We start from the raw sequence: 25,206 nt of genomic DNA on the forward strand, positions 1-25,206 counted from the left end.
AGAACCCTAACATTCGACAGCTGCACCTCCCTCCAGAACTACAGTTCCCAGCAGACCTGGGGAAGAGCCCCGCCCGCGTGCGGGTAAGCAAAGGTCCAGAGGGGGCGGGCCTGCAGGCGGGGGGCGGAACCGGGAGGCACCGGGCTGGAGGTGGGCCTGAGCTGCCAGGAGCTGGGCACAGAACAGAAGAGGAAGGTGGGAGGTAAGGGGCGTGACCTCAAGTGCGCGTGACAATGTGGGAGGATGGTCGGGCGCCAGGGGAGGAGCTGGACTCCGAGACTTGACGAGACCGAATGACTGGGGCGTGGCCGAGCAGCCAGGGGGCGGGGCTCGAGGACGGCCTCAGCTGTTCCCAGCTAGGCAGCGCCCCGCGCCGCACCGTGGCAGCTCAACTTCGGCTAACTTGGAGGGGATCTGCAGGAGCCTCCATTCACCCCCACTTCTGGGGTCACTTCCGTGAGTTCGCCCAGCGGGAAGACCTTGGGGGGTTGCTGAGGGAAAATATTTCCTGAACTTTCGCTCCTACAGATGAGTAGGTGGGGCGAGCCTGGACACCTGGGCCCCTTCTTCGGCCGCGGTTCCCAGCGGGCGACCGCCCTCTTGACCTCAGTCTGTCCTTTTCGGACATTATAGTTGCAGCGCTGGGAGTGGGTGTAGAGTATTCCAGGCTGTAGGCTCAGTCACTCTATACCCCCGGATCCGCTCGCTGGGCAGGACGGGGAGAGGGCCCGGATAGAGTTGCCTTTGGCATTTCCACCCCCCACCCTACCCCTGGGAATTGTGTTGGACAAAGGACCCAACGTGGAATGGCCTAGTTGGCTAGGCCCGACCCTCCCCCTTAGACATGGCTAGGGGCTGGAAGCCAACACTGAGGTTGACTGTCAAGTGGGGAGAGGCTTGGCTAGGGCAAACCCTACCTGCCAGCGTTAGCCTGTGGCTGGCCAGATGGTGGAGGCGGCAGATTACAGGGGTCTCTAGCGCCACCGTTAACACCAGAACCACACTTCCTCCCCTACAGCCCCTGTACCAGATGCCATTAAAATCGCCACTTCCCATCCCCAAGAAGCCTTCCTGGGGCAAGTAGCAGCACCAGCCCTTGGGAATACAGGCCTCACCATGCCCACAGCCCCCTGATGGAAGCCTGTCCCACCCTCTTGGCCACAAAACTCCTTTTCTCTCCTGCATTCAGATATCCAGTCAGGCCATTAGCTCCCTGTCAGGGTTAAGCTGGGATTTTGGATTCAGGCAACCCTGCTACCTAAGTGACTTCAAACAAGTTCCTTTTTCTGTTTGGGCCATTCTTTCCTCATCTATGAAATGGGCACTGCAGCTGTGCCTCCTATTCAGCATTATTGTTAGGGTTGGATGCCATGGTGGCATTAGGGAGACCAACAGAGGGCCTCTGGGTTTTTGTCCTTCATCAAAGAACCTCAGAACCCTAGAAAGTAAAAATTCTCAAGACCTAAGTGTTTGAAAAGGCTTTTGAGGTCACCTTGGTGGGCTGGCCATGCCTCCAGGGGTCATGAGATAGGCTGACTTAATATGAAAGTTTTGAGGATGAGCAACCTCTGTCCTACTCAGATACGGACCCTTTCTCCCTATTCCCTTAGTGCCCAGAAAGGGGCCTTGGTTGTCTCGAATGAATTGAATATAAATGTACAGCAGGTCTGGCCTGGGCCACCTAAGGCCTTCTTTGGGTCCTGCTTAGCTTAAGGGCATCAGCTAAAGGCTATGCCTGCATTTTCCAGGAAGGCTTTTCCAGCCTATACCTACAGGAAGGGAAGTCCATAGTAGGTTGGGGGAATTTTGAAGGCTAAGTTGTATGGGATGAGAGGAAGGGAATAAGAGACTGTTCTAGACCAGCTGGAACTGACCAGTTTAGGGAGTTGGGGGAGGGAGCTCAGAGAATAAGGCACTGAGATAGAACCTCACTGGGGTGGGGGGGGCATTATGGGGAGCTGTATGTTGACATCTGGGATAAAAATTCCAATCTGCACCTGGCACCTGGCATTCTTGATAATCTCTTCATGGGAGAGGTGGGGGAAGTGAGAACGCTGAGCAATTCTGGTGTCTCCTTGGAAATTGCTGGGGACTGGCATCTGGGAGGAGTCTAATTACTGTTTGCCAATCTCCCTCTCTCCTTCCCTCCAGCTGGAGCAGATGGGCAGCCGACAGGCTGGCAGTGTATGTCTGTGTATGCACGTGGCTGGTGCTATTTCTTTGCTGGACTCTGCCCTGAGGGCTGAGACAGGAAGGGTCAGTAGCCTTGAACAGCAGGTTTGGACACACACCTCCTCCCAAGTCTGTGTTTCTCTGTAGTCATATCTGAATCTTTAGCATACAGTATATAAGAGTGGATTGTGTAGTAGGGGGTGTCTGATTGCCAGAGAGCTGGTAGGTGGGGGAGAGAAGTTGGCCCAAGATGGGTGGGTGAAATTTCCTAAAGCAGGTGGCTGAGGACTGAGGTTAGGAAAGAACAGAGCTTGGTAGTCATAGGATAGGCTTGGCTGAAAATGGAATCAGAAGGACAGATGAGACCATGTATGCCTTGAACTTCAATTTGCAAAGCTTACACTTCTGAACTTCATCATGGGGGTCATGAGCAGCTCCCTAAACTAGGGAGAGATGTAATCTGATAAGTGTTTTAGAAAGATCACTATAGTTGCTGTGAGCAGAAGGCATTGGAGGAAAACAAGTTGAAAGCAGGGAGGCCTATAGGGGAAGTGTTGCAACGATGCAGGGGAGAAATGACAGTGCTCTAACTAGGGGAGGGGCAAACAGGACAGTGGGTGAGTGCTAGAGACAAAGCCAGAAGGTAGCTGGCCCACAGATGTGGTGCTGGGAGCAGAGCAGGAAGGTGGGCAGGGAAATGGACTTGGTGATCCTGATGGCTGAGAGCAGAATGGAGTTTGAGAGCAAAGAGAGGGAAATGTGAGAAGCCACCAAGCCCCCATGTTAGGCTCCTGACCCCAGTCCTAAAGTCCAAACCCAACCTCACCCCCCCTCCAAACCAGGCCCTTGGACTGAGTCTGGCTTTGAGTATCTTCTCTAATCTCCAGATTTAATATGGCTTCTGACTCAAGATTAAACTCCATGCCTGAACGGTTCCCCTTCCTCTCTCCTCTCCCACTCCCCGCACAGGGAAGCCAGCCGCCTGCTGTGTCAAAGGTCTTAAGGAGCTGGCTTGCTTATCCCCCCTCTCCCACCATGGCCACATCTCTGGGAAACCAGGCCCTCTCCAGATTCCTCCCCTTCCCTTCAGCCTGAACTGCCCCCATGTGTGATCCAAGGAGACCTGATTAATTCTGTGATCCTGGACAGCTCCCTGACCCTGTCTGGGTTTGTTCCTCCACCAGGAAAATGGTGATGAATATCATCTGCCCCTCCCCTTCAGCGTCCTAATTTTGACAAGCAGTGGGGCCCATGAGAAAGGCTAGGTAAAATGCAGACAGAACGACCTGGTAAGAGTAAAGCCCTTACGTCCCAGTATACACTTTCCCAAAATATACACTTCTTTCTTGCGGCAGCAAATGTAAATACTATGGAATGAGAAAGCTCAGTTCCACCTCTCTCTTCCCCTTCCTGACTCAGGCAGGCCAAGTTCAGATGGGCTTTGTCGGGTGGCCCCACTGCCTGCTCCTTCCCTAACTGGGGGCTGATGTCCCAGAATCCTCAGGAAAAGAGCCAGGCCTACCCCCGCCGCCGCCCTGGGAGCCACACAGGTCGTAAGAGCCCCGAGGCCGTCGCAGCTGCAACCATGTACACCTTCTTGCCTGACAGCTTCTCGCCTACCAAGCCCAAGCCGTCCAAAGAGCTGAAGCCGCTGCTGGGCTCCGCAGTGCTGGGGCTGCTGCTGGTGTTGGCCGCGGTGGTGGCCTGGTGCTATTACAGCGCCTCTCTACGCAAGGCGGAACGCCTGCGCGCCGAGCTGCTGGACCTCAACCGCAGCGGCTTCTCCATTCGCAACCAGAAGGGCGAGCAGGTCTTCCGCCTGGCCTTCCGCTCGGGCGCATTGGACCTCGATTCCTGCAGCCGCGATGGCGCCCGGCTTGGCTGCTCTCGCACAGCGGATGGGCGCCCGCTGCACTTCTTCATCCAGACTGTGCGGCCCAAGGACACGGTCATGTGCTACCGCGTGCGCTGGGAGGAGGCGGCGCCGGGGCGCGCGGTGGAGCACGCCATGTTCCTGGGCGACGCGGGGGCGCACTGGTACGGCGGCGCGGAGATGAAGACCCAGCACTGGCCCATCCGCCTGGACGGCCAGCAGGAGCCTCAGCCCTTCGTCACCAGCGACGTCTACTCCTCCGACGCCGCATTTGGAGGCATCCTCGAGCGCTACTGGCTGTCGTCGCGCGCGGCTGCCATCAAGGTCAACGACTCAGTGCCCTTCCACCTGGGCTGGAACAGCACGGAGCGCTCTCTGCGGCTGCAGGCACGCTACCACGACACGCCCTACAAGCCGCCCGCCGGCCGCGCTGCTGCACCCGAGCTCAGCTACCGCGTGTGCGTCGGCTCCGATGTCACTTCCATCCACAAGTACATGGTGCGGCGCTATTTCAACAAGCCATCGAGGGTGCCAGCGCCTGAGGCCTTCCGGGACCCCATCTGGTCCACGTGGGTGCTGTACGGGCGCTCGGTGGACCAGGACAAGGTGCAGCGTTTCGCTCAGCAGATCCGCCAGCACCGCTTCAATAGCAGCCATCTGGAAATCGACGACATGTACACGCCTGCCTATGGCGACTTCGACTTCGACGAGACGAAGTTTCCCAACGCCAGCGACATGTTCCGCCGCCTGCACGACGCTGGCTTTCGCGTCACACTCTGGGTGCACCCGTTTGTCAACTACAACTCATCGTGCTTTGGCGAAGGCGTGGAGCGCGAGCTGTTTGTGCGTGAACCCACGGGCCGGCTGCCTGCTCTCGTGCGCTGGTGGAATGGCATCGGCGCCGTGCTCGACTTCACGCGCCCGGAGGCCCGCGACTGGTTTCAGGGGCATCTGCGGCAACTGCGTTCGCGCTACGCCGTGGCCTCCTTCAAGTTCGACGCTGGAGAGGTCAGCTATTTGCCACGGGATTTCAGCACCTACAGGCCGCTGTCTGACCCCAACATATGGAGCCGGCGCTACACAGAGATGGCGCTGCCCTTCTTCTCACTGGCCGAGGTCCGTGTGGGCTACCAGTCACAGAACATCTCGTGCTTCTTCCGCCTGGTGGACCGCGATTCGGTGTGGGGCTACGATCTGGGGCTGCGCTCGCTCATCCCCGCCGTGCTCACTGTCAGCATGCTGGGCTACCCGTTCATCCTGCCCGATATGGTGGGTGGCAACGCGGTGTCTGAGCGCACAGTGAGCGGCGGCGAGGTGCCCGAGCGCGAGCTCTACGTGCGCTGGCTGGAAGTGGCCGCCTTCATGCCAGCTATGCAGTTCTCCGTTCCACCCTGGCGGTACGACGCCGAAGTGGTGGCCATCGCGCACAAGTTCACTGCACTGAGGGCCTCACTCGTGGCGCCGCTGTTGCTTGAGCTGGCTGGTGAGGTCACTGACACGGGAGACCCCATCGTGCGCCCCCTCTGGTGGATCGCGCCCGGCGACGAGACGGCGCACCGCATCGACTCACAGTTCCTTATCGGAGACACGCTGCTTGTGGCGCCGGTACTGGAGCCAGGCAAGCAGGAGCGGGACGTCTACCTGCCCGCAGGCAAGTGGCGCAGCTATAAGGGTGAGCTTTTCGACAAGACGCCAGTGCTACTCACGGATTACCCCGTTGACCTGGACGAGGTCGCCTACTTCATCTGGGCATCCTGACCCAGCCCAGGACCCAGAAACCCCACAGCCCTAACCCCAGTCTTCATGTAGGCCTCTAACCCTGCATCGCAGCCACACCGGGTATCCCCAGGAAGTCCCCACCTCTGTACCACCCACTAAGTGGGTACTGAAGTAAATGTGCTGGAGCCAGCTCCTGTAGGTCCAGGGGAGAAGATGCTAACGCAACCTCCCACTCCAGTGCACAGTCCTAACAGCCCTCTTTCTCTCCATACTCACTCCAGTCTACAGAAACCTCTTCCCTGGGCTGGGGGCAAGAGAGCACAGAGGAAAAAGGTCAGCTCTCTTCCTGTTAAACACGGTTGGGTTTTAAAAGCACAGAGAGAACCCTCACCCTCCATCCTGGCCTGAGTGGCCATCTTTGTCCTTCTGAGGTGGTGACTTGATCCTCTTTAAGGTCCCAAAATAGCCCCCAGCCACACTTAGAAAGGGCACATTTTCAGTGTTGGAAGCCAGGTCCTGAGTCCCCAGCACTGGCCTGACCTGTGGCTGACCTGGTCCCACCCCAGCTGGCGAGAAGAGACAGAGGTACTTGGCCAACTGACAAGGAGGCAGGAGGTCCCCTCCCAAAGGACAGGTGGAGTAGGCTTAGCACAGAGCCATCATCATTGTCCCTCATTTGTGAAGAGCTCCTAACACCGCACTTATGCATCTGTGTACACACATGGTTCAGCCCTGGGCCAGGGCCACCGCCTGATGGGCAAAGACTTGCAAAGCCATGCAGGCCAGACTTGATGCCTTAACTCAAGAATGTGTGTGTGTGAGAGAGAGAGTGAGAGAGAAAGAGGGAGAGAGAGGGAGAGAGAGAGAGAGAGAAAGAGGGAGAGAGAGGGAGAGAGGCACAATATGTCCTTGGTGCAGTACCTCCGAGGCTGCTTAAGCCTGGAGGGAGAGGGCAGGGAGCAAATTTGAGGTTTTGATTGTTGATTTGGTTCCTTCCTGGGTGATGTCTCTGGGACTCTAGTAGGAAATAAACAGTCCTTTCCAGATTCCTCAGCTGCCTCACTCTCTGCACACGTGAGGTGTGGCTTAAAAGGGAGTGATGTTAGGGACTTCCCTGGCAGTCCAGTGGTTAGGACTCTGTGCTTCCATTGCAGGGGGCACAGGTTCGATCCCTGGTCTGGGAACCCCACAAGTGGGGGTGCAGCCAGAAATAGAAAAAATAGGGGGAGGGAGCGATGTTCTTATTCTGGTAGTGGTGTGCTTTAGCACAAAAACTACCATGCACATCGACACCTACAGATATACATACAGGGTAAGGTCTTTTATTTTAGCCATTTTCCCTTTCTAAGAAAAGCAACCTCAGCCAGAGTGAGTTTCTCCTGACTTTGCAGGTGAGTCTGGGGAAGGAGTGGCTTGCCAGATGAGGGAGGTGGGAAACAGGGCAGGGGTCAGCTTCCCTTAATGGCTTGGACAGCAGAATCAGTCCCTCACCCCCTAGAGAATGCACCTCTTTGCCCACTCCTCCACCCCCTCTATTTTCTCAATGTGAAGAATGCTATGCTAATGAAAGTTTAGGAGCACTCGACCATGATTCTACCACTCATCTGCAAGCTGTAAGCTGCTTAACCTCACTGAGCCTCAGTTTCTTCATATGTAAAATGGTGATAATAATGCTACCTCCCAGGTTGTTAAGGGAATTATAAGCACAGATTTATATAAGGTGCCTAGCACAAGTAGGTGCTCAATAAAAGCTAATATAATGTTTTTGTTTTTTTTTTCTTGTTTAAAAATAACATGGATTTTTCCAGGCCCCAGCTCCCAGCCCAGCTGGCTTCCTCTGGGCCTGCATGTGACACCCTCTTCCCAAACCTCTGCACGTAGCACCCAGTTGAACTCTGAGTTTGTGACCCGAGGGACACTGTGATCCAGGAGAGAGGCAAGAGAGGAGACATCTGAAGTGGAATGTCAGGAGCCAGGAGTCGCCAGGAGATGGGGAGTAAATGGAATTAGCTTCCCTCTCCTTTTTGTCAAGAGCATTTACTGATCAGTATTCAGTGATGAGCCTCCCTGGGCCCTGGTGCACAGCCATGGGCTGTGTGTGGAGTGACTGTAGAAGGAGGGCACCCAGGCTGGGTCCTGGAAACTTCCCTAAATGGCTGGAGAGCATGACTCACACTTGAATGGCCCTCCACTTGCTATGCAGTCTGAAGCCAGCTGACCTAACCTCTCGAGGCTTGGTTTCTTCATCTTTAAAATAGAATTTCTAGGACTCACTGAGATGTGTCTGTAAAGTACTTATGCAAAAATTGGCAAAGAGTGTTAAATAAATGGTAACTCCTATCAACTCTTAATTCTAAACAAGGAACAAAGAAAAACTCTGCCTAAAACTGATACTGTACCCTATTGGGTAGCCTCTAGCCACATGTCGCTTCTTAAATTTAATTTTAAAATTAATTAAAATTAAACATCATTAAGAATCCAGTTCTTCAGGCACACTAGCCACATTTCAAGTGTTCAAAAGCCATGTGTGACTAGTGGCTCACATATTGGACAGTGCAGATTATAGAACACTTCCATAGTTGCATAAAGTTCTATACCCCAGGACCAAGTAGTGTGTGCTGAGATGGCATGGGGGTTGAGGTTGGGTAAAGTAATCTGGAAGGCCTAAGTCATCTGGCATGGAGGAGGAGTACCCTTTAGAAGGGCATTGATGGAATTCCCTGGAGGTCCAGTGGTTAGGACTCCGCACTTCCACTGCAGGGGGCCTGGGTTCAATCCCTGGTCGCTGGGGAACTAAGATCCCACATGCCATGCGGTGTGGCCAATTAAAAAAAAAAAAAGATCTGAAGTGAAGTCAAATAAAATGTTAAGAATTTTAGAAGGGCATTGAGGGCAGGCAGCTTAGATGGAGGAGGGGACACACCATGCCCACTGAACACTCACTGTGTGCTGGGACAGGGCCAAAGGGAAGAGTGCCCTTGACTGGCCAAATCCCAGCAAACTAGCCCTTGGCTTGCAATCTGGTTTCTAATCTGGCCTCTGCCATTGACCTTGTTAATCACAAAAGCACAGATGAACAAGCTAAAACAGTGAGAGAGAAGGGCACTGGCCTGAGTCACACAGAAGATTAGTACCCAAGACTGGACTGGAACCTGGTGGTCTGTATCTAGAAGCCTAGAATCTCCCGCCCAGTCTTCACCCATCTTTCAACAGCCTGGGCCAGCCCCGGCCTATACATATCCGAGGCTGGGGAGCCACTGAAATGTGTGTCTCTGAAGTTGCCACCTAATGGGCCTGATTCTAAGCCAACAAGTGTTTCCCCTTCCCCTACTGATGACAAAAAAGAGAGGTTCAAGAAGTTGGGCAGCAGTGACTGGAATGGTAGGAACCATGAGAAAGAGCTGGTCTTGGGATGGGGAAGGGGAGGGAAGTGGACTAGAAGCTACCTCTACCCCTGTTTGCTAGGTTGCCAGAAACTCTGCCCTCTTAGAGCCTTGTCCAACACCCCCATCTCTGCCAGCACCTCTTGTACATTCCAAATTTATCTCTCTCTTTCTGTACATCTGGGTGGGGAGGGAGGGCTGCCCCTCCTCCATGGAGCTTCCAGTAGCTTTGTCGTGGCCAGAGTTCCCCATTGGTCTTTTCTGTACCCCTGGGCTGGGGGTGGGGGCGAGGAGGCTGGTATGCTGGAACAGGGAGCTTCCTTCTCCACAGGTAATGGGGAGGGACTGAGTGGCCACTGCAGGAAATCTGGGACTGGGGCCTAACACCCCCATTCTGTGACTGTGTGTACCCTAAGAGTCTGCCTCCGTTTCCCTTTTAGCACTCTATGAATCAGCTAAACCCTGGCCAAGCCCTCTCTAAGACCAAGATGTGAATTTTCTGGGAGGATCTTTGCTCTTGTTCCCCCGGATATGGGCAAAGTATCCCACACCCTGGTTGGCTACAGAGCAAGTAAGTCTTCTTTTGTTGGTTCCCCTCACCAAGATTTCTGGTCCCTTCACTCCTCCTCAAGTCCAAGGCCAATGTTGACCTCTCATCCCCGGGCCACTACCCCATGTCAGATCTTATCAGTTCTAGCCTGGACCATTGCAGTGGACTCCTAAATCTTTCTACTCTTGAACGCTTCAATTCAATTCACATAGCAGCCAAGGAAATCTTTCTGAAATTCAATCAGGTCATTTAGGAAAAAATTCAAGCTCTGATGTTCAAGACTTCTAAGATCTAAATCCTTCTCTCCCCTCCCCTAATGGGTGAGGGGGGTCAAAAGGTACAAATTTTTAGTTATAAAATGAATAAGTCAGTGGGGTGTAATATACAGCATGGTGGCTATAGTTAATAATACTGTAGTGCCTATTTCAAAGGTAGGAGAGTGGGTCTTGAATGGTCTCATTACAAGAAAATAATTTTTTTATAACTGTATATGGTGACGGCTGTTAACTGGACTTACTGTGGTGATCATTTAGCAGTATATACAAATATCGAATAGGGGAGATATAAATCCACTTCTGCTTCTGTTTTGCCCCCACACACATACTTATGAGCATATTTTGAAAAGCATTTGAAGAAGTACTACCTTCTGTTCTGGGAACAGCTGCACAGCCCATCCCTGCAAGGGGAGGCCTGCCCAGACCCAGCCTTGAAGAAAACCACAGGGGCAACTGGGTGATTTCCTTTCCTGCCATTGTCCGACTCAGTGGGACTTCTGCTGACACCCTCCCGTCTCTGGTACACACCCCAGCTCCCAAGGAGCAACATGGCTTTTATCTTCAGGCTGGCCATTTACTTTGTGATGTCCAAGGATCTTTCCAGCAGCTTGAGGGGGGGAGAGAATTTGTTTTCAATGTACTTTACCATTTTAATGGACTATAGGGGAAAAGAGAGACTGAATTTTTTTTTTAATTGAGGGGTCAGTGACATAACATTATATTAGTTTCAGGTATACAACATAAATGATTCAATATTTGTATATATTGCTAAATGATCACCACAGTAAGTCCAGTTAACAGCCATCACCATACACAGTTAAAAAACAAATTTTTTTCTTGTAATGAGACCGTTCAAGACCCACTCTCCTACCTTTGAAATAGGCACTACAGTATTATTAACTATAGCCACCATGCTGTACATTACACCCCCATGACTTATTCATTTTATAACTGAAAATTTGTACCTTTTGACGCCCCTCACCCATTAGGGGAGGGGAGGATTCTTGGCCTTATGAGACAAGCCCTAAGTCTGGCTGGGGTGGGGTCAGGGGAGTGGGAAAAAACTGAAGAGGAAGAGGCTCTGTCCCCGGGGGATTCCCAGTCTGAAGAACAGGAAGAGGCTGTGCCTCTATACTCAGTATCCTAGTGCTGTTTTTTCCCTCCATAGCCCCCTTTCCCCTCCTCAGGGGGTCTTGCTGAGCACTTCCTGTTACACAATGGGGAGCTGGAGGCGGGGTAGGAGGGGAAAGGAAGTGAAGGGGGAGGGTTAGGAAGAAGGCTGAGAGCAAGCCTCACTGGAAACCTGTAGCACAACCTCCAGGGGGCAGCGGCGGGGCTGGAACGGCCCTCCTCTAGAAGGTAAGGGACCGGTTGGGCCACCGGCTGGACTGATGGAGAAGTCAGCCTCTGCTCCTCACACGTGGGGTCCCACCTGGGGTCCCACACCAGCACGAGCATTTCCATTTAAATTCTACCATTAAAACCACCCTTATACTTTCATTCCTTTGGGTCTTCAATTCAGCAAACAACTGCTTACTGTGGGGGTGTAAGGTATTGCTTTTGGGTGTCAAGAGGGCATTTTGGTTTTCCAGAGCCTCTTTCAAATGCCCCCAGGAGCTTCCCTGGTGGCGCAGTGGTTAAGAATCCGCCTGCCGATGCAGGGCACACGGGTTCGAGCCCTGGTCCGGGAAGATCCCACATGCCGCGGAGCAACAAAGCCTGTGTGCCACAACTACTGAGCCTGCGCTCTAGAGCCCGCGAGCTACAACTGCTGAGCCCACGCGCCACAGCTACTGAAGACCACGCACCTAGAGCCCGTGCTCCGCAACAAGAGAAGCCACCGCGATGAGAAGCCCGTGCACCGCAATGAAGAGTAGCCCCCGTTCGCTGCAACTAGAGAAAGCCCGTGTGCAGCAACGAAGACCCAAAGCAACCAAATATTTAAAAAAAAAAAAAAATGCCCCCAGGAGGGGGCAACTTTAGACCGCCCTTGTGGGGATTAGTTCATTAGATGCTTCTTATTTTATTTTATTTATTTATTTGTTTTATTTATTTATTTTTGGCTGCGTTGGGTCTTTGTTGCTGCACGCGGGCTCTCTCTAGTTGCGGCGAGTGGGGGCCACTCTTCGTTGCGGTGCTTCTCACTGCAGTGGCTTCTCTTGTTGCAGAGCACGTGCTCTTGGCACACGGGCTTCAGTAGTTGTGGCACACGGGCTCAGTAGTTGTGGCTTGTGGGCTCTAGAGCGCAGGCTCAGTAGTTGTGGCGCATGGGGTTAGTTGCTCCGCGGCATGTGGGATCTTCGCAGACCAGGGCTCGAACCTGTGTCCCCTGCATTGGCAGGCGGATTCTTAACCACTGAGCCACCAGGGAAGCCCCGTTAGATGCTTCTTCACCCTGGGGTGGTGCAGGTGGTAGTGGGGAAAACATGTGGAATTCCAAGAGAAGTCTTTTTGGATGTAGGTGGGGACAGGATGGTGTTTATAGGGTGAGTAGTTATTAGGGGAAGCTTCCAGGAGGAGATGCTCTGGAGCTTGGAGGGCCTCAGATTGAAGGGGAAATTGCAGTCTTAGCCCTATAGCCCTTGAACAAGCCCAGGTGGCCGAAAGCAAAGTGGTGATGACAACAAAGCCTACTCACCTGCTACATCCCAATCTCAGTTCCACTCTCTCCCTCCCTCATCCACTGCCCATAACATGCCCCAGTCCCACCTTTCCGTCAATTCATCCTACAAAGTGAACATCTGAACGCAGTTTATGGGCTTCCCCTGCCCCCGCCGCCCCACCTTCTCCAAAGTACCTGTGTTTTAATGGAAAACTTTGTAAGTCCCAGAAGAATGACTCCAAAGCTGTACAAGGTATTCTAAGGCAGAGTCTTCCCTCTGGCACCTCATCCTCAAAGGACCTCACATATAGGCAACTGCCAGGGCCATCTACCTTCTTAAGCCTCAATATCCTCAGCTAAAAAAGTGAGCAGCAGAATCAGGTCATTTTCCAGGTCCCTTCCAACTCTGATGTATGAGGTCTTAACATTTTGAGATTCCACAGACTCCCATGTTGAGTGCACAGGGCCAGCCAGCCCTTGTTAGTCTGTGGTTTGGCACCACTGCCCAGCAGGCACTTATTAAATCAGTGGGATGTGGTCCCTGCTGGCCTGGAAGGAGAGCACTAAGCTCCAAAAACTTCCTGTAGCAGGCCTCCTAGGGGAGTGCTGCTCCGAGGGGTGAGGAACAAAACCATTCAGGTCCCTGGCAGTGCTCCAGAATCCTGTTCGCTAGTACTTTTGCCCTGTCTGCACGGAGAACCAGTGACTGAAAACATCTGGAGGCCTGATCGAAGACCTGGGTGACTTCCTCTGGGGGTGGCTGTTCTTGACCCTGGTAATCCAGGTTGACCTTTGCCAATGCCCCTTCCCATCCAAGCTTCTGCACTTCATTGGGCAACAACCCTCTAATGAAATCCACATGAATCCAGCTGCTAACAGCTCCTGGAAGGGCTGTAGGATCTAACACCTGCCCTGCATTCCTTGAGCCCTAGTAGCAAGGGGAAAGAGGGCTGAGACCCAGCTCTTGCAGCTCTGGATCTTACAGTTGAATTGTGGAAAAAGGGAGCAGGTGGGAACAGAGACATGCCAATGATGAGGGCTTGCTAAAGGCGGGGAAGGCAGCGGCAGGCGAGGAATGCACGGGGTAGTGACAGGGCTGCCGGGTGGCCCAGCTGAGCCCCCCAGGCTCAGGCCTGCCCCTTGCCAGTGGCCTCAGTCATGCTGACAACCACGCTGACCCTGGGAGTCAGGACTGGGCTGGGAGGTTGGAGTGTATGTGTCACTGACCTGATGGCCCAGGGTTGCCTGTCCTTCCTTTCCCTGTTGTGACTGGGGATTTGTTCCAATGTTCCTTGGGTCTCGAATTACCTTAGGAAATATTTACTGAGAACCTATAACGTATGTGCCTGGTGCCAGGGAATGATACATTAGCGAGTACAATCGTCCTTCGTTATCCGCGGAGGATTGGTTTGAGGACCCACTGAGGATACCAAATTCTGAGGATGTTTGAGTCCCACCTTCGGCCCTTGATATCCGCGGATACGGTGGGCCGATTGTATAGCAGACTCCATTCCTGCGCTCCAGTCCCACTGGCTTGTATATCCTGTCCGCTACAAGTCATTACGTCTCAGGTACACCGGTGGGGTGGGGTGAGGGTGCTTGGAGGTCCAGAGGCAGGAGAGCCACCCGGTAGCGTTGGGTCTCTCTGATTCTGACTCCGTCCCTCAGCTTCTCTGGGGTACAGTGCTTGGACACAGGATTCCCTCCAGCTAAGGTCAGAGCTCTGATTAACTCTAGCTTTTCTCCCCACCCAAGGCAAGAGCCCATGAAATAAATACAGCAGGTTAGAAGGAGAGATAAGCTGCTTGAGGTTTATTCATAAAGTATAAGGATGCACTCACTGGGCTTGGCCTTTTTTTTTTTTTTTTAAACTCCTTTCCCTTCCTTTCCACCCAGCTGAGATTTTTGCTTGCTCTTCTCTGAGGGTCCTCAGCTGATTTTACCAGCCTGTCTGCAATCTGCTATAATGAGCCAAAGACCAGCACAGGCTTCCCTGGAAGCAAAGGTAGTTCACCTCAGAAACCCTCAAGGATCCTACGGAGGCAAAAGACCCTGATCCGGTCAGTTCAGACCACTGTGGAGCAGAGAAACTGGTGTCCTTCCTGGAGCACCGCCTTCATCTCCTTGAACTGAGCCAACTGGCAGGCCTCATGCAGCCCCAGCCAGCGATAGGCCTGGTGCTCGTGGGAGAGACGGACCTCCACGTCGTAGTCCTTTACCTCCGCCAGCCAGTAGATGACGGTTTTAGGCTTCTCCCTGGCCACATAATTGAGCTCCCTTCTGAATCCCTCAATGATGGTCAGCTGGTCTGCTTCTATGCCTGCTTCCTCCTGAGCCTCCCGAAGGGCTGTTTCCAAGTCACTTTCTCCTGGTTCCACATGGCCTGGTTAGGAGAAAAGAAGAGGAGGTGGATATAATCTTCAACAAAGCTGGATTTTCCAGGTCAGATGATTTAAAGCTGGGGTCTCTGGCGACTTTTCTAGGTGTTGCTAAGCTTTGGCAATATTCTAACATGCCTAGGGATGGGGTACAGGGCAGGCAGTGTCTGGCTCTGTGGTGTCTGGGCAATCCCTCTTCCCCACCCCATCTTCTCTACAGAGAGTGAAACAAAACATGTATTTGGCAAGTCTGGTCTAGAATACTGCCCTTCGATGGTGAGAGAGACAGCCTCCCTCAGACCTCTACTTTATTTTTCTTTGGACTTCTCTTCATCCCATATTCTCAGGGAGACCCTTCCCTGGGACACCTTAACGTGATTTTCCCAAAGAGGGGCAGTCCTTTCTTGCCAGGTGGGAGCTGGCTGAAGAGGGAGCACTTCACCTACAATGCACAGTGAAGACTTAACACTGTCTGCAGTTGGTCTCTGAAGTCCCAGGGCCAACGGTCTGTCTCCGAACCCTGCACGGAGGCACCGGCAGCAGCTGTTTCCAAGTAGCTATCAAGGCTCTTCCAAATTGTTTTCATCTTTCTAACTGAGCAAGGCCAGTTTCCAGTTTCATAGGGAAAGTCCTCATGGGAACTTAGACTAAGGACAAGCTGAGAGCCAGTTCTAAGAAAATTTGTTGGCAAGGCCCAAACCCAATCAGACAACTGCCAAGAAACTGTTGTAAGAGAACTTGAAGCTCTGCAGACTGCGAGCAGCCCTCAGCTTTGCCTCAAGCCCTCCCTGCAAGTTCTCAGCTTGCCCAGGGGGTGCCAAGAAGGCCTGAGAGGGGTCTGGCAGCCTCGGTCAACACATGGCTCCAGCAAGTTGCTGGGGGCCTCCTGGTTCAGGAGCTCATAGAGAGCAGGAATTCTTAGCTGTTCTCTTCTTAGTTCAAAGACAGGGCTACATCCTAGCCTCCTCCTTCCCAGCGGTCCTCAGAGCACTGCCCTGAGTCAGCTGCTGCTGCACAGCTCCCACAGAAAGCAGCCAGGAGCTTGGACTTAAAAGCCCATTTTCATTCACAGCTGCTAGCGAATTTTCTCTGTATAGCACCTCATATAGCCACGGACACAAAGACAGGTAGGTAATGCACCAGGGGAGGAAGGTGGGAGGGATGCTGGTGGTGAGACAGGTGATGCTGATCCAGGATGCCCGACCTTCCCTCAGAACTGTGTGGGAGTCTCTGAGCACACCCTGCCCAGCAGCATCTATTCAGCACTCTGCCCATCGGTGTTAACAGGGTAACTTCTCCCCCAGGCCCAAGCAGGGAAAAATTCAGAGAGGTCCTTTGAAATCTTTCAGCGAGAGGGACCGTGCAGTGTGACTCTGGTGATCAGGAGGCAAGTGTGAATATTCCTATTCATAGTATCTGTGACACTTCTCTTTTTTTTCACCTTGTTTCTCCTCAGTGAAACTTGAATGTGGAAATTTTATTTCCTATTCCCACTTCCTTGTTTTCTTCCAACCTTGGAGTCTTGTTCACCCCTCCCCGACCCCACTTGCTCCCTTCTGTCTGGGGGCTGTTCACTATGGGCTCCTGACCTGTAGCCCAATAATAACTTGACCCCAAGGTCCTCAATTCCCAGCCCAGTGCCTCTTCCCCTACCCAACCGTTCACCACAGAGGCTCTGGTGACTGATGCAAGAAAACCAGGTGTTATGACTTCCCTGGCAGTCCAGTGGTTAAGACGACGTGCTTTCACTGCAGGGGGCACGGGTTCAATCCCTGGTCGGGAACTAAGATCCCACATGCTGCATGGCGCGGAGAAGAGGAAAAAAAAAAGGAAAGAAAACCAGGTCTTGCTTCTGCCCTGGAATTCAGCCACAGAGTTCTATTTCCAGTTCTTCTCTGGCCTGGCATGGAGACTTTGTATGTAGAAAGGATCAAGAGCTCTTGCCCACCCCACCCCCTCCTGCTACACAATCACTGGGAAGCAAGCCTAGCAGGGTGCCCGGCAGGGTGGATTTCTGCATAGTGCTTGACATTTCCCCAAAGCCCGCCCCTCTGGCCTCACACCTTTGGGAGGAGTCCAGTGATGAATGCCATCTGATGCCTGCAGCAGTAGAAACTCAATTGCAGTGTTCTCCATCTTGGGAATGAGACATCTTCGGAAGATGATCAAGCCACATGCTCTCAGGGCCATGGTCTATCTGAAGGCGTAACAAAAAAGATGTTCGAAGTTACACAAAACGGGAAGATCCATACTGGCGGGCAGCACTCTGGTGCTGCGGAGTAGCACAGACCAGCTAACAGTGACCTCATCACCTATAGACAGAGGCAGCATGCTGAGAACCAATGGGGGGAAACCAGGTGTCAGAGACAGGCCTTTGTGTGGTCAGCTGGTCTGCTGAGACAGGCCTTTGTGTGTAACTGCAGGACCTTGGTCCCTACCTGTTAGTGTAGCTCTATCCCAATTCCTCTAGGTCTCCCAGCTAAAACAGGGCTGGCATGTGTATGTAGAGACTGGAGATCCTCAGAAGCAACCCCACTGAAACTGGAGAGGTACGGGGAATGGGAGAGATGCAGTACAATATTATCATCAAATTCACAATCCCATTTCCCTCAGCCTCCAACCTGAGTCTCTGGAGCAAAGAGACCCCAACAATGTGGTTTCTGATGGCTCAGAGGGGTCACTTAGAAAGGGTAGCTTAGTGTACTAAAAATTTATTATTAATTTTTTTTCAATCTTTTATCCGTTTTGGAATGTTATACATTCACATGGTTCAAAACTCAAAATATAAAGGGGAACACATGGTAGAAAGTCTCTTTCCTACCCCATCAGAAGTGAACTGGCAGAGTAGTCAAGAGTGTGAACCTGGAGCCTGGGTTCAAGTTCTGGCTCTGCCACTTATTCACTGTGTGATTAGCTCCTAAGCCTGTTTCCACAGCTGTAAGACAGGATAGTAATAGCTCTACTCTAAAGAGCTGCTATGAGGATTACATGACTTAACTTTTGTAAAGTGCTTTAGAACAGTGCTTGGAATGTAATCTCAATACATTTCATTATGCACAGAAAAATGTCTGAAGGATACACATCATTAATCCTGTTTTCTGGGGGGATGAGATTATGGGGAGACTTCCATTTTCTGCTCCATATATATCTGTATTATTTGAAATTTTACAGAGAACATTTATTATTTTTATAATCAGAAAGACAGTGAAGACAGACTTTTTTAGTCTTTTCCATTTAGCCTTTTTTCCATTTCAGAAAAAAATGTCAACAACAACAAAAGACAGGAAGGGAGTAGGAATATCTGCAGAAGTGAAAAAAGAATTCATCATCTGAAGGAGGACATGTAATCAAAGTAACAAAAAATATGGAAGATCCTTTATGTGAAGCCCTGCAAAAGAAAAACCTGTACCATTTGTTCACTCGACAAATATTTGTTGAGTACCTACTATGTACCAAGTACTGTGCTTGGCCTTTGCCCTCACAAGAATATAGAATATAGTTTATATTCTAGTGGAAGAGGCAGACTTTAATCAAATAGTTAAGCAAATTTAAAAATAATTGCCAATAAGGTATGTGCTCCAAAGGGGAAATGTGTGATTGGTAACTTAACCCTGACTGAGGGATCAAGGAATGCTTCCTGGAAGAAGGGATGTTTGAGCAGAGGAGTAAAGGATGAGTAGAAGGTAAGCTGTCAAAGGGAAAGAGGAGAGAAGATGTGTTCCAGGTAGAGGGAACAGCATGGGCAAAGGTTCTGAGGTGAGACAGCAGAACTGAAAGAAAACCAGGTGTCTCAAATGCAGCGGAGGCCTGAGAGAGTGGCCCAGGCAGGGAGAGGCCCGAGTCGGAGGGTCTCATCTCCAAGATTCCAGGGCCAAAGAAGGAGCTGGTGCTCATAGGTGGCAGAGCTGATGCTAAAAGTGTGGCGGGAGTAGACGCTGATGGTCTCCATGGCCCCCTTGTTGGTGCTCAATGAAGATGACCTTGCATTTGTCAAAGGCATAAAAATCAGACCCAAATCACAACCTGTTCCAGGGCAGTTCTCAGGGCTACCAACAGATGGTAATATTACTCTAGAGAACAGTGGTTCCTTACTCAAAAAACCAAGCACACCCAACACTGTGACCTTTCCAAACCTTTCTATACCTGTAATGAGAGTTTTTAAGGATTGGAAATAATCTCAAAATGGGTTTTCGAAATGGTCTGTGCTCTCATTTACTGGTGGTGGGAGATTAAATTAGCATATCCCCTTAGGAGGACAATTTGGTAATAATTATCAAAACATAAAATGCACATTCCCTTAGACCCAGGAATTCCAATTCTAGGCATACTGACATATACAAATACATGTTTAAGATGTACACACACACACACACAAAAGAAAAAAAGGGCAGAAACAAATATCCATCAATATGGGAATGGTTAAATAAGTACAGTATTTCATCTATATGATGGAAGATTATGAGGCCTTTAAAAAAGTGAGGTAGAGTCAAATGTGCTGCTTGTAAAAAGATTTTCAGTGGAAAAAGAATGGCTCATAACTATGTAAAGTATGGTTCTTTTTGAGTTTAAAATTCATATGTAAACTGGTATCAGGCTTTTACTAAATATGGTGTTCTGTTTCCCTGGTCTCCCCATTTATGCTGAGAACGTTCCTTACTCTGGAAGCCAGAAGGAACCCTGTCACCAAAGAACTCGTGAAGCAAGATTTCAAATGACTGGTTCCAGGTTTAGGCTGAAACAGGTACCTGATCCCATGCTTTCCTATCAAGATGCTCAGAAAGTATTAGCAAGTTATAGGTATAGGGCACCTTGCCCCTGCTTCGAGTGGAGTCCCATGGAATGGATGTTGGAACCCCTCAATAAGCTTAGGGATCCCAGACTAGTGGGCACAGTGTCCTCCCTCCACACCACTGCTATCGCCAATACAGCATGAGGAAACAAAGTTGCTGCATGGGAGGGTGGGCCAAGAAAGACAGGCCTGGGGTGGCCATGTGGAACTACTGGGGAGAGGGGAGCAGGCCAATATTCTCCTATGGGGAGGAGGCTTAGGTTACTGACAGGGGTGCACCCAGCAAAAATGTATCTCAGTAGATACCAGTATTCAGCAGTGACCACATCTAAGAAGCAGACTGACCAACAGTTCATCTTGATGCAACAAGAAGAGCTAGGATCAGATAGATGCTCACTTTCTCTCTATGCTCTGCACCCACAGAGAGGACAGAAAGGCAGAACTCCTATTTGCCCTTCAATTGCTTGGCTTGAGCCAGCTGTCCTCTAGAATTTCTCCTTCCTTCCCCATCCATTTAACCACCTCCTCATCCTTTCAGCAACAACTCAGATGTCACCTCTCCTGTGAAGCCTTCTGGCTTCTAATCATGCCATCTTCTGGGCCTTTAACATGGCTTGAATAATCTTCTACTGTAGGGTTTGATAAGAGAAACAGAACACTATGAGCACAGTAAAGTAAGAATTTAGTATAGGGATTAGACCTTGTCCAATTAGGAAGTTGATGGAGAAGTCCACACAACTCTGTCACTTCTGCATCTGGTGTTAGGCCTGAAGTCTCTGTAAGTCGGGGAGGCCAGCGGTTGGGAAGGAAAGCTGGCTGTGGAGGAGAGAAAGAACTGGAACCTGTGAGAACAAATTGACTTCTGTTCACTGTCTCCAAGCTCACTGACTCCAGTGAGTTGCAGGAGAAGCAAGGGCCCTTTGCCACAGAGCTGAACATTCATCTAGCCTAGGACTCTCAGAGCAGCTGAAGGAGGAGATTCAGCAGGAGTTGGGGGGCTGCAGGCCTGGGTGCTGTCCTGCACAACCAAGGTGAGCCAGCAGGTCAGGGTCAAAAGTTATGCCACCATGCCCGGTGTCCTTCACAGTGTACTGGCTGCTACTTCACTTCAGTTTTCCAAATCTTGCACAAAATTTTCTTGAGGTCAACCCCAACTGGAACCATACAGGAAGGGAATCCTGGGAAACTCAGTTCCAGCTCAGCTAAGTGGACACAGTACAAAGCCACCACAAGCACGCACGCCTAGTATGGTAAATCTCTGTCTGTACCTCTGGCAGGGAAGAGCCAGACTATGAGCTGTCTCCTGGGACCCAGCACAGCAGCTCTCAACAGATGTTCATTGACTCAACAGAACTGTCTCCCCACCTCCCACTCAAACAAATGTTCAGGGTACGTTCTGGGACTTTGGGAAATAGCCCAGTGTTTTCCTGAGGAGTGCCATTTACATAAAAGTCAATGGAGCTATTGTTGGAGGCTTTCTGTTTTTCTGGAGACCACGGAGCTGAAACTGTCCTGGGGTTTGAAAGTAGCCAGATTTCTCTCTCTCTCCCTCACACACACACATACACATACACACACACACACACACACACACACACGTTCTGGCACGCACAAACTCTGAGTGGATTCAAACCTCAGGGGTTAAAGAACACAGCGTCTAATATGCAAAGATGCCTGCAGCCAGGATTGCGGAGGTGAGAACTCCAGGCTGACAGCAGGCAATTCACACTTCAGAAAAGTGGCAAAGTGCCTTAGGTGGTTAAAAAAAAACTGAACAAAAAAACCCTCAATGTCATCAGAAGGTTCCAGAAGCTAACGAAAAATACTCTTGGCTTTCTCTGTGGATACGAGGTTCAGGACTTAGGTGCCAAAAAATAATTCACAGATAAATGGCTCTACTGATGTGCTGTGTTCCAATATTTTCATCAAATTAATCAGAGTGCTACTGCAAGCATAGTTCAACCCTCAAAGCCCTCATAAATGTACCTTTACAGACAGAAAGAGCTCTCCAAATCCTACCCCCCGACTTGTTCCTCCTAGTGTAAAATCCCTCTAGCAGAAACAGTATTTCATCCCACCATGTTATCAATTAAGCATCTACCCTGTGCAAGGTTCTTCACGTGTATCTTTTCTAATGCTCAAGACAACTCTTCACAATAAGCATTATTATCTCCAGTTTACGATGTGGAAACTGAGATTCAGAAAGTTTAAAATACTTGCCCAAAGGCATAGCTGGCCTGTGAATGCTGAGATTTGAATTCAAGTAAGTCTAACTCCAAAATCTGTATTTTTTCCCCTTTATACTGCTTTGCTTACTGTGAAAGAGCAGGACTTAGGGCACAAGTGGCCCTGAGAGAGGACACGAAAATGATTTATAAAATCATTTCCAGTTCCAGAATTCCCACCCTTTGATCTAGATTCATATGGAGGATTTTAAAGTTGTCTAACTGGACTCCTTGCCACAGAAGAGGTTTTAGTTGGAGGGTGGTATAGATGAAGGTCTTGGTACCCAGAGACAACCCTGGAGGGGTAAAGTGTAGTCTAAGGCCCCTAAACTTTGTGTCTCTGAAAGGAGTGGACAGAAATGAGGCTCCCATCTTTGAATAAAGCTCTCTCTTATAACAATAGCAAAAAGATAAAACTAAAAAGAAAGAAAGAAAAAAGCTCCCAACTACCATAAATTGACAAAGAAAATGTTCCCTCAACTGCACCTTTCCCTGGGCATCTGCCACTCTTTTCTCAGAGACCAAGCTGCTGAGTCATCTTGCTATCTTTGCTATTTGGCTGAGGGAGGAAACAGGAGATTTCACCTGTAATGACATGAATATTGGCTTCTAGGATGAAGCCAAGTCAGACAAGGTTGGGACAAAAATCATTTCTAGTGAAGGAGATCTGTTAAATGGCCTATTAGTGCCATCTGCTGTACAATTCTGGAAAGCCAACATGGGGAATTCTAATACTAGAGCCTGAAAGGATTCATTCGCTCATCTAATGTCTGTTGAGTGTGTCCCATGCGACAGGCAGTGGTAACAGGATTGAAGAGTAGATGGGAAGCTGAATACTAGTGAAAGTGGAAGATGTTTAAACAGACAAGTTACCAAATGTGTTTTTTGCCTCACAAGGGTATGTGTAAGATGTAAATGTAGCAAAGAAGGGGTGATATCTTTAGGTCAAGGGGTACGCCATAAGGATTTTGAGGGATGACTAGGAGTTAACCAAGCAGAATAAAGGTGGCAAGGGGCACTCCAGGCCAAGGGAGGAGTGTGAGCAAAGACCCTCAAGCACAAGATGACATGCCATTGATAAAACTTAGTTTCTATCCCGTAGGCAATGAGGAGCCTTGGACTGGTTTTGGACATGGCTGTAATATGGTTAGGTTGACATTTTACAGAGACATTCTGACAGCAATGAAAGTGGAGAAAGAATTAGAAGGTAAGGAGGCCAACCAGTTACAAGCCTGTTGCAAACAGTCCAGATGACAAATGATACAGAGTCAAATTAAGGCAGACGCAGTGAGAAAGGAGAGGAAGGGATGAATTTGAGAGGTCTCAAAGAGAAAATCAACACTATTTGCTGTTTCACTGTCCAAGGGAGAGGGAAAGGGAGAGGTATTTGGTTTGAGTGACTAGGTAGAAGTAGGAGTAGAATGTACGCAAATGATTCCTGTTTGGGACAAGTTGAATTTGAAGTGCGATAGACTACCCACGAAGTAAATGGACACATGCGTCTAGAGTTCAGTGATCACCTCATCCCATCTCTTCATTTCCCAAGGCTGAAATTACCTGTTAGAGAAAGATTTTGCTTCCACTGTAGGTATCTCTGCAGCCCACCTCCCTCCATTTGGGTAAAGCTGCTTGTACATCTGGTATTCTAAGTATTTTCATCCTCTTTCAGTCAGAAACAGCACGGCACAACACAGAAGCATGGCTGGCTTCACAGTGAGACTTAGCTCCCTAATTTAACAGTGTCTTACTTTGAGCAAAATACTTAACTATTCTAGGCCTCACTTTCCTCATCTTACAAACAAGGAAACAACAACCTACTATTCACGGTTGCTGTAGAGTTTAAAAGAAATAATGTATATGTAGGGTCTGACACAGACATACTGAATATACGAGTGTCGCTTACCCCTGTTATCATACAAGATTATCAGAAAGCTTCTCTATGTTATGTTTTAAGGGCATGCTCTTAGCTTTTATTGACAGTTGAATCAAGAAATGGCTTTTCACATTTTCTGCAAAACTACCGGTGATCACACCATGTATATCCCTGATGGCCCCACAAGATAAATTCCTCTTGATATAGCTACTAGGAAGAAATTCCATTCTTTTGAAGAACGTATTGCTTCCTGAATTATTAGTTATTTAACTGACAAGTTTTGAACTAAATTGGGTACTCAGTTACAGTACATCTGCTGGCTCCATTGGCTAGTATATTTGCTTGTTTCTATTATGAAGATAATAGCTATCATTTTTGGAAGAGTTACTACTTGTCAGGCATTGTGCCAAGTGCTTTACCTTTGTTATTTCACTTAATCTTCACAACAACCCCACGAGGCACTACTGACGGTTTTCAGAAGAGGAAAAAGGAATTTACAGCTCAGACATGTGTCTGAGTAGTGACTCAAAAGCAGATCTGCCTGTCTCCCAACATCACTGCTCTCAGCCTCGACTCTACGTTAGCTACATTTGCCTATTTGATTGCATTCAGTTTATTTTAATTTGTCATGCATATATTTTCCCCTTAGGAGATATAATAAATACATAAGGTCCAAACCAAGCCACAACAAGGAAAAAGGAAGTTATTTTTTTAGGTAGTGGGACTCTCGTGTGACTTTCTTTACTTCTACTATAATTGCCACGATATTATCCATTCAATAAATGAAGCTATTAGAAAATATAAAACCTCTTTTGGAAAGTACGCAGGGCTTAAAAGGTAACAACAATGTTAAAACTGAGGCCCAAGGAGGGGAAGGAATGGACCTCGAGTCGCTGGGCCCTACACACGGAACTCTGGGCTTCCGACGACCCACCCGATCACCACTTGCATGAGGGCAAGCAAAGCTCGCTGGGCCACTGATCCCTTCTCCCTACGCATATAGAAAAACTGAGGTCCTGCGAGCGTCTGGGGCCTAACCTAACCACGCCCCACTGCCAGCTTGCAGGAAGGAACGTCCACCTCTGACCCTACAGCGACGGGAGATTAGTCAACCGCAAACTCCCATATCTCCGAGCCTCAGTTCCGCCGCGGAGAACTAAAGCCAGTGGTCCCTCCCTAAGGTTTACTCACCTTCCGAAGTGGAAGCAGGCAGGAGGCGGGCCTTGAACGGAGACCTGGGGTACGTCGACCAATCCGGAGAGCTCCATTGCGCTTTGGGCGACCAACAGCTCCGGGCATTAGGATTCTGGACCCGCCTCTAAGGTGAGGTTCTCTCGCTTAGAACATCGCGAGATCTTCACTTAAGT

General features: G+C 50.0%; 2 protein-coding genes and 1 long non-coding RNA gene across 5 annotated transcripts; 2 read left to right on the forward strand and 1 right to left on the reverse strand.

Annotated features, from left to right (window-relative positions):
* Nucleotides 1–86: 86 nt before the first annotated feature.
* MYORG (myogenesis regulating glycosidase) lies at nucleotides 87–11,214 on the forward strand. Of its 3 annotated transcripts, XM_004318497.4 has the most exons (3): nucleotides 87–456; nucleotides 3,592–5,717; nucleotides 7,573–11,213. In XM_004318497.4, the coding sequence occupies exons 2-3, from the start codon at nucleotides 3,659–3,661 to the stop codon at nucleotides 7,686–7,688; spliced, it is 2,175 nt and encodes a 724-aa protein (XP_004318545.3). In that variant the 5' UTR covers nucleotides 87–456; nucleotides 3,592–3,658; the 3' UTR covers nucleotides 7,689–11,213. The 3 variants fall into 3 exon arrangements, with proteins under 3 accessions (XP_004318545.3, XP_019790531.2, XP_073662152.1); XM_019934972.3 differs by lacking the exon at nucleotides 7,573–11,213 and having other exon boundaries at nucleotides 110–456; nucleotides 3,592–7,528; XM_073806051.1 differs by lacking the exon at nucleotides 87–456 and having other exon boundaries at nucleotides 1,966–5,717; nucleotides 7,573–11,214.
* Nucleotides 11,215–14,362: 3,148 nt separating this feature from the next.
* On the reverse strand, nucleotides 14,363–25,184 carry NUDT2 (nudix hydrolase 2). Its single transcript, XM_004318498.4, has 3 exons — nucleotides 25,031–25,184; nucleotides 17,016–17,149; nucleotides 14,363–14,957 (listed from the first exon to the last, which is right to left on the reverse strand). Exons 2-3 carry the CDS (start codon nucleotides 17,140–17,142, stop codon nucleotides 14,641–14,643), a joined length of 444 nt encoding a protein of 147 aa, XP_004318546.1. The 5' UTR covers nucleotides 17,143–17,149; nucleotides 25,031–25,184; the 3' UTR covers nucleotides 14,363–14,640.
* Nucleotides 17,146–22,760, forward strand: LOC141278962 (uncharacterized). Its single transcript, XR_012332472.1, has 2 exons — nucleotides 17,146–19,693; nucleotides 21,019–22,760. It is a non-coding gene; the product is annotated as an uncharacterized lncRNA (long non-coding RNA).
* Nucleotides 25,185–25,206: the final 22 nt, after the last annotated feature.

This window comes from Tursiops truncatus, chromosome 6 (assembly GCF_011762595.2).
Source record: "Tursiops truncatus isolate mTurTru1 chromosome 6, mTurTru1.mat.Y, whole genome shotgun sequence".
Classification (NCBI taxonomy): domain Eukaryota; kingdom Metazoa; phylum Chordata; class Mammalia; order Artiodactyla; family Delphinidae; genus Tursiops; species Tursiops truncatus.

Bases quoted from the DNA above. Each gene is read 5' to 3' on its own strand.
- NUDT2 (XM_004318498.4), bottom strand. From the start codon at position 17,142: ATGGCCCTGAGAGCATGTGGCTTGATCATCTTCCGAAGATGTCTCATT. The intron at 14,958-17,015 runs GTGTGAGGCCAG...TCTCCTAACCAG, and splicing joins TCACTGGACTCCTCCCAAAG to GCCATGTGGAACCAGGAGAA.
- MYORG (XM_004318497.4), top strand. From the start codon at position 3,659: ATGTCCCAGAATCCTCAGGAAAAGAGCCAGGCCTACCCCCGCCGCCGC. The intron at 5,718-7,572 runs GTGAGCTTTTCG...GGATTTTTCCAG, and splicing joins CAAGTGGCGCAGCTATAAGG to GCCCCAGCTCCCAGCCCAGC.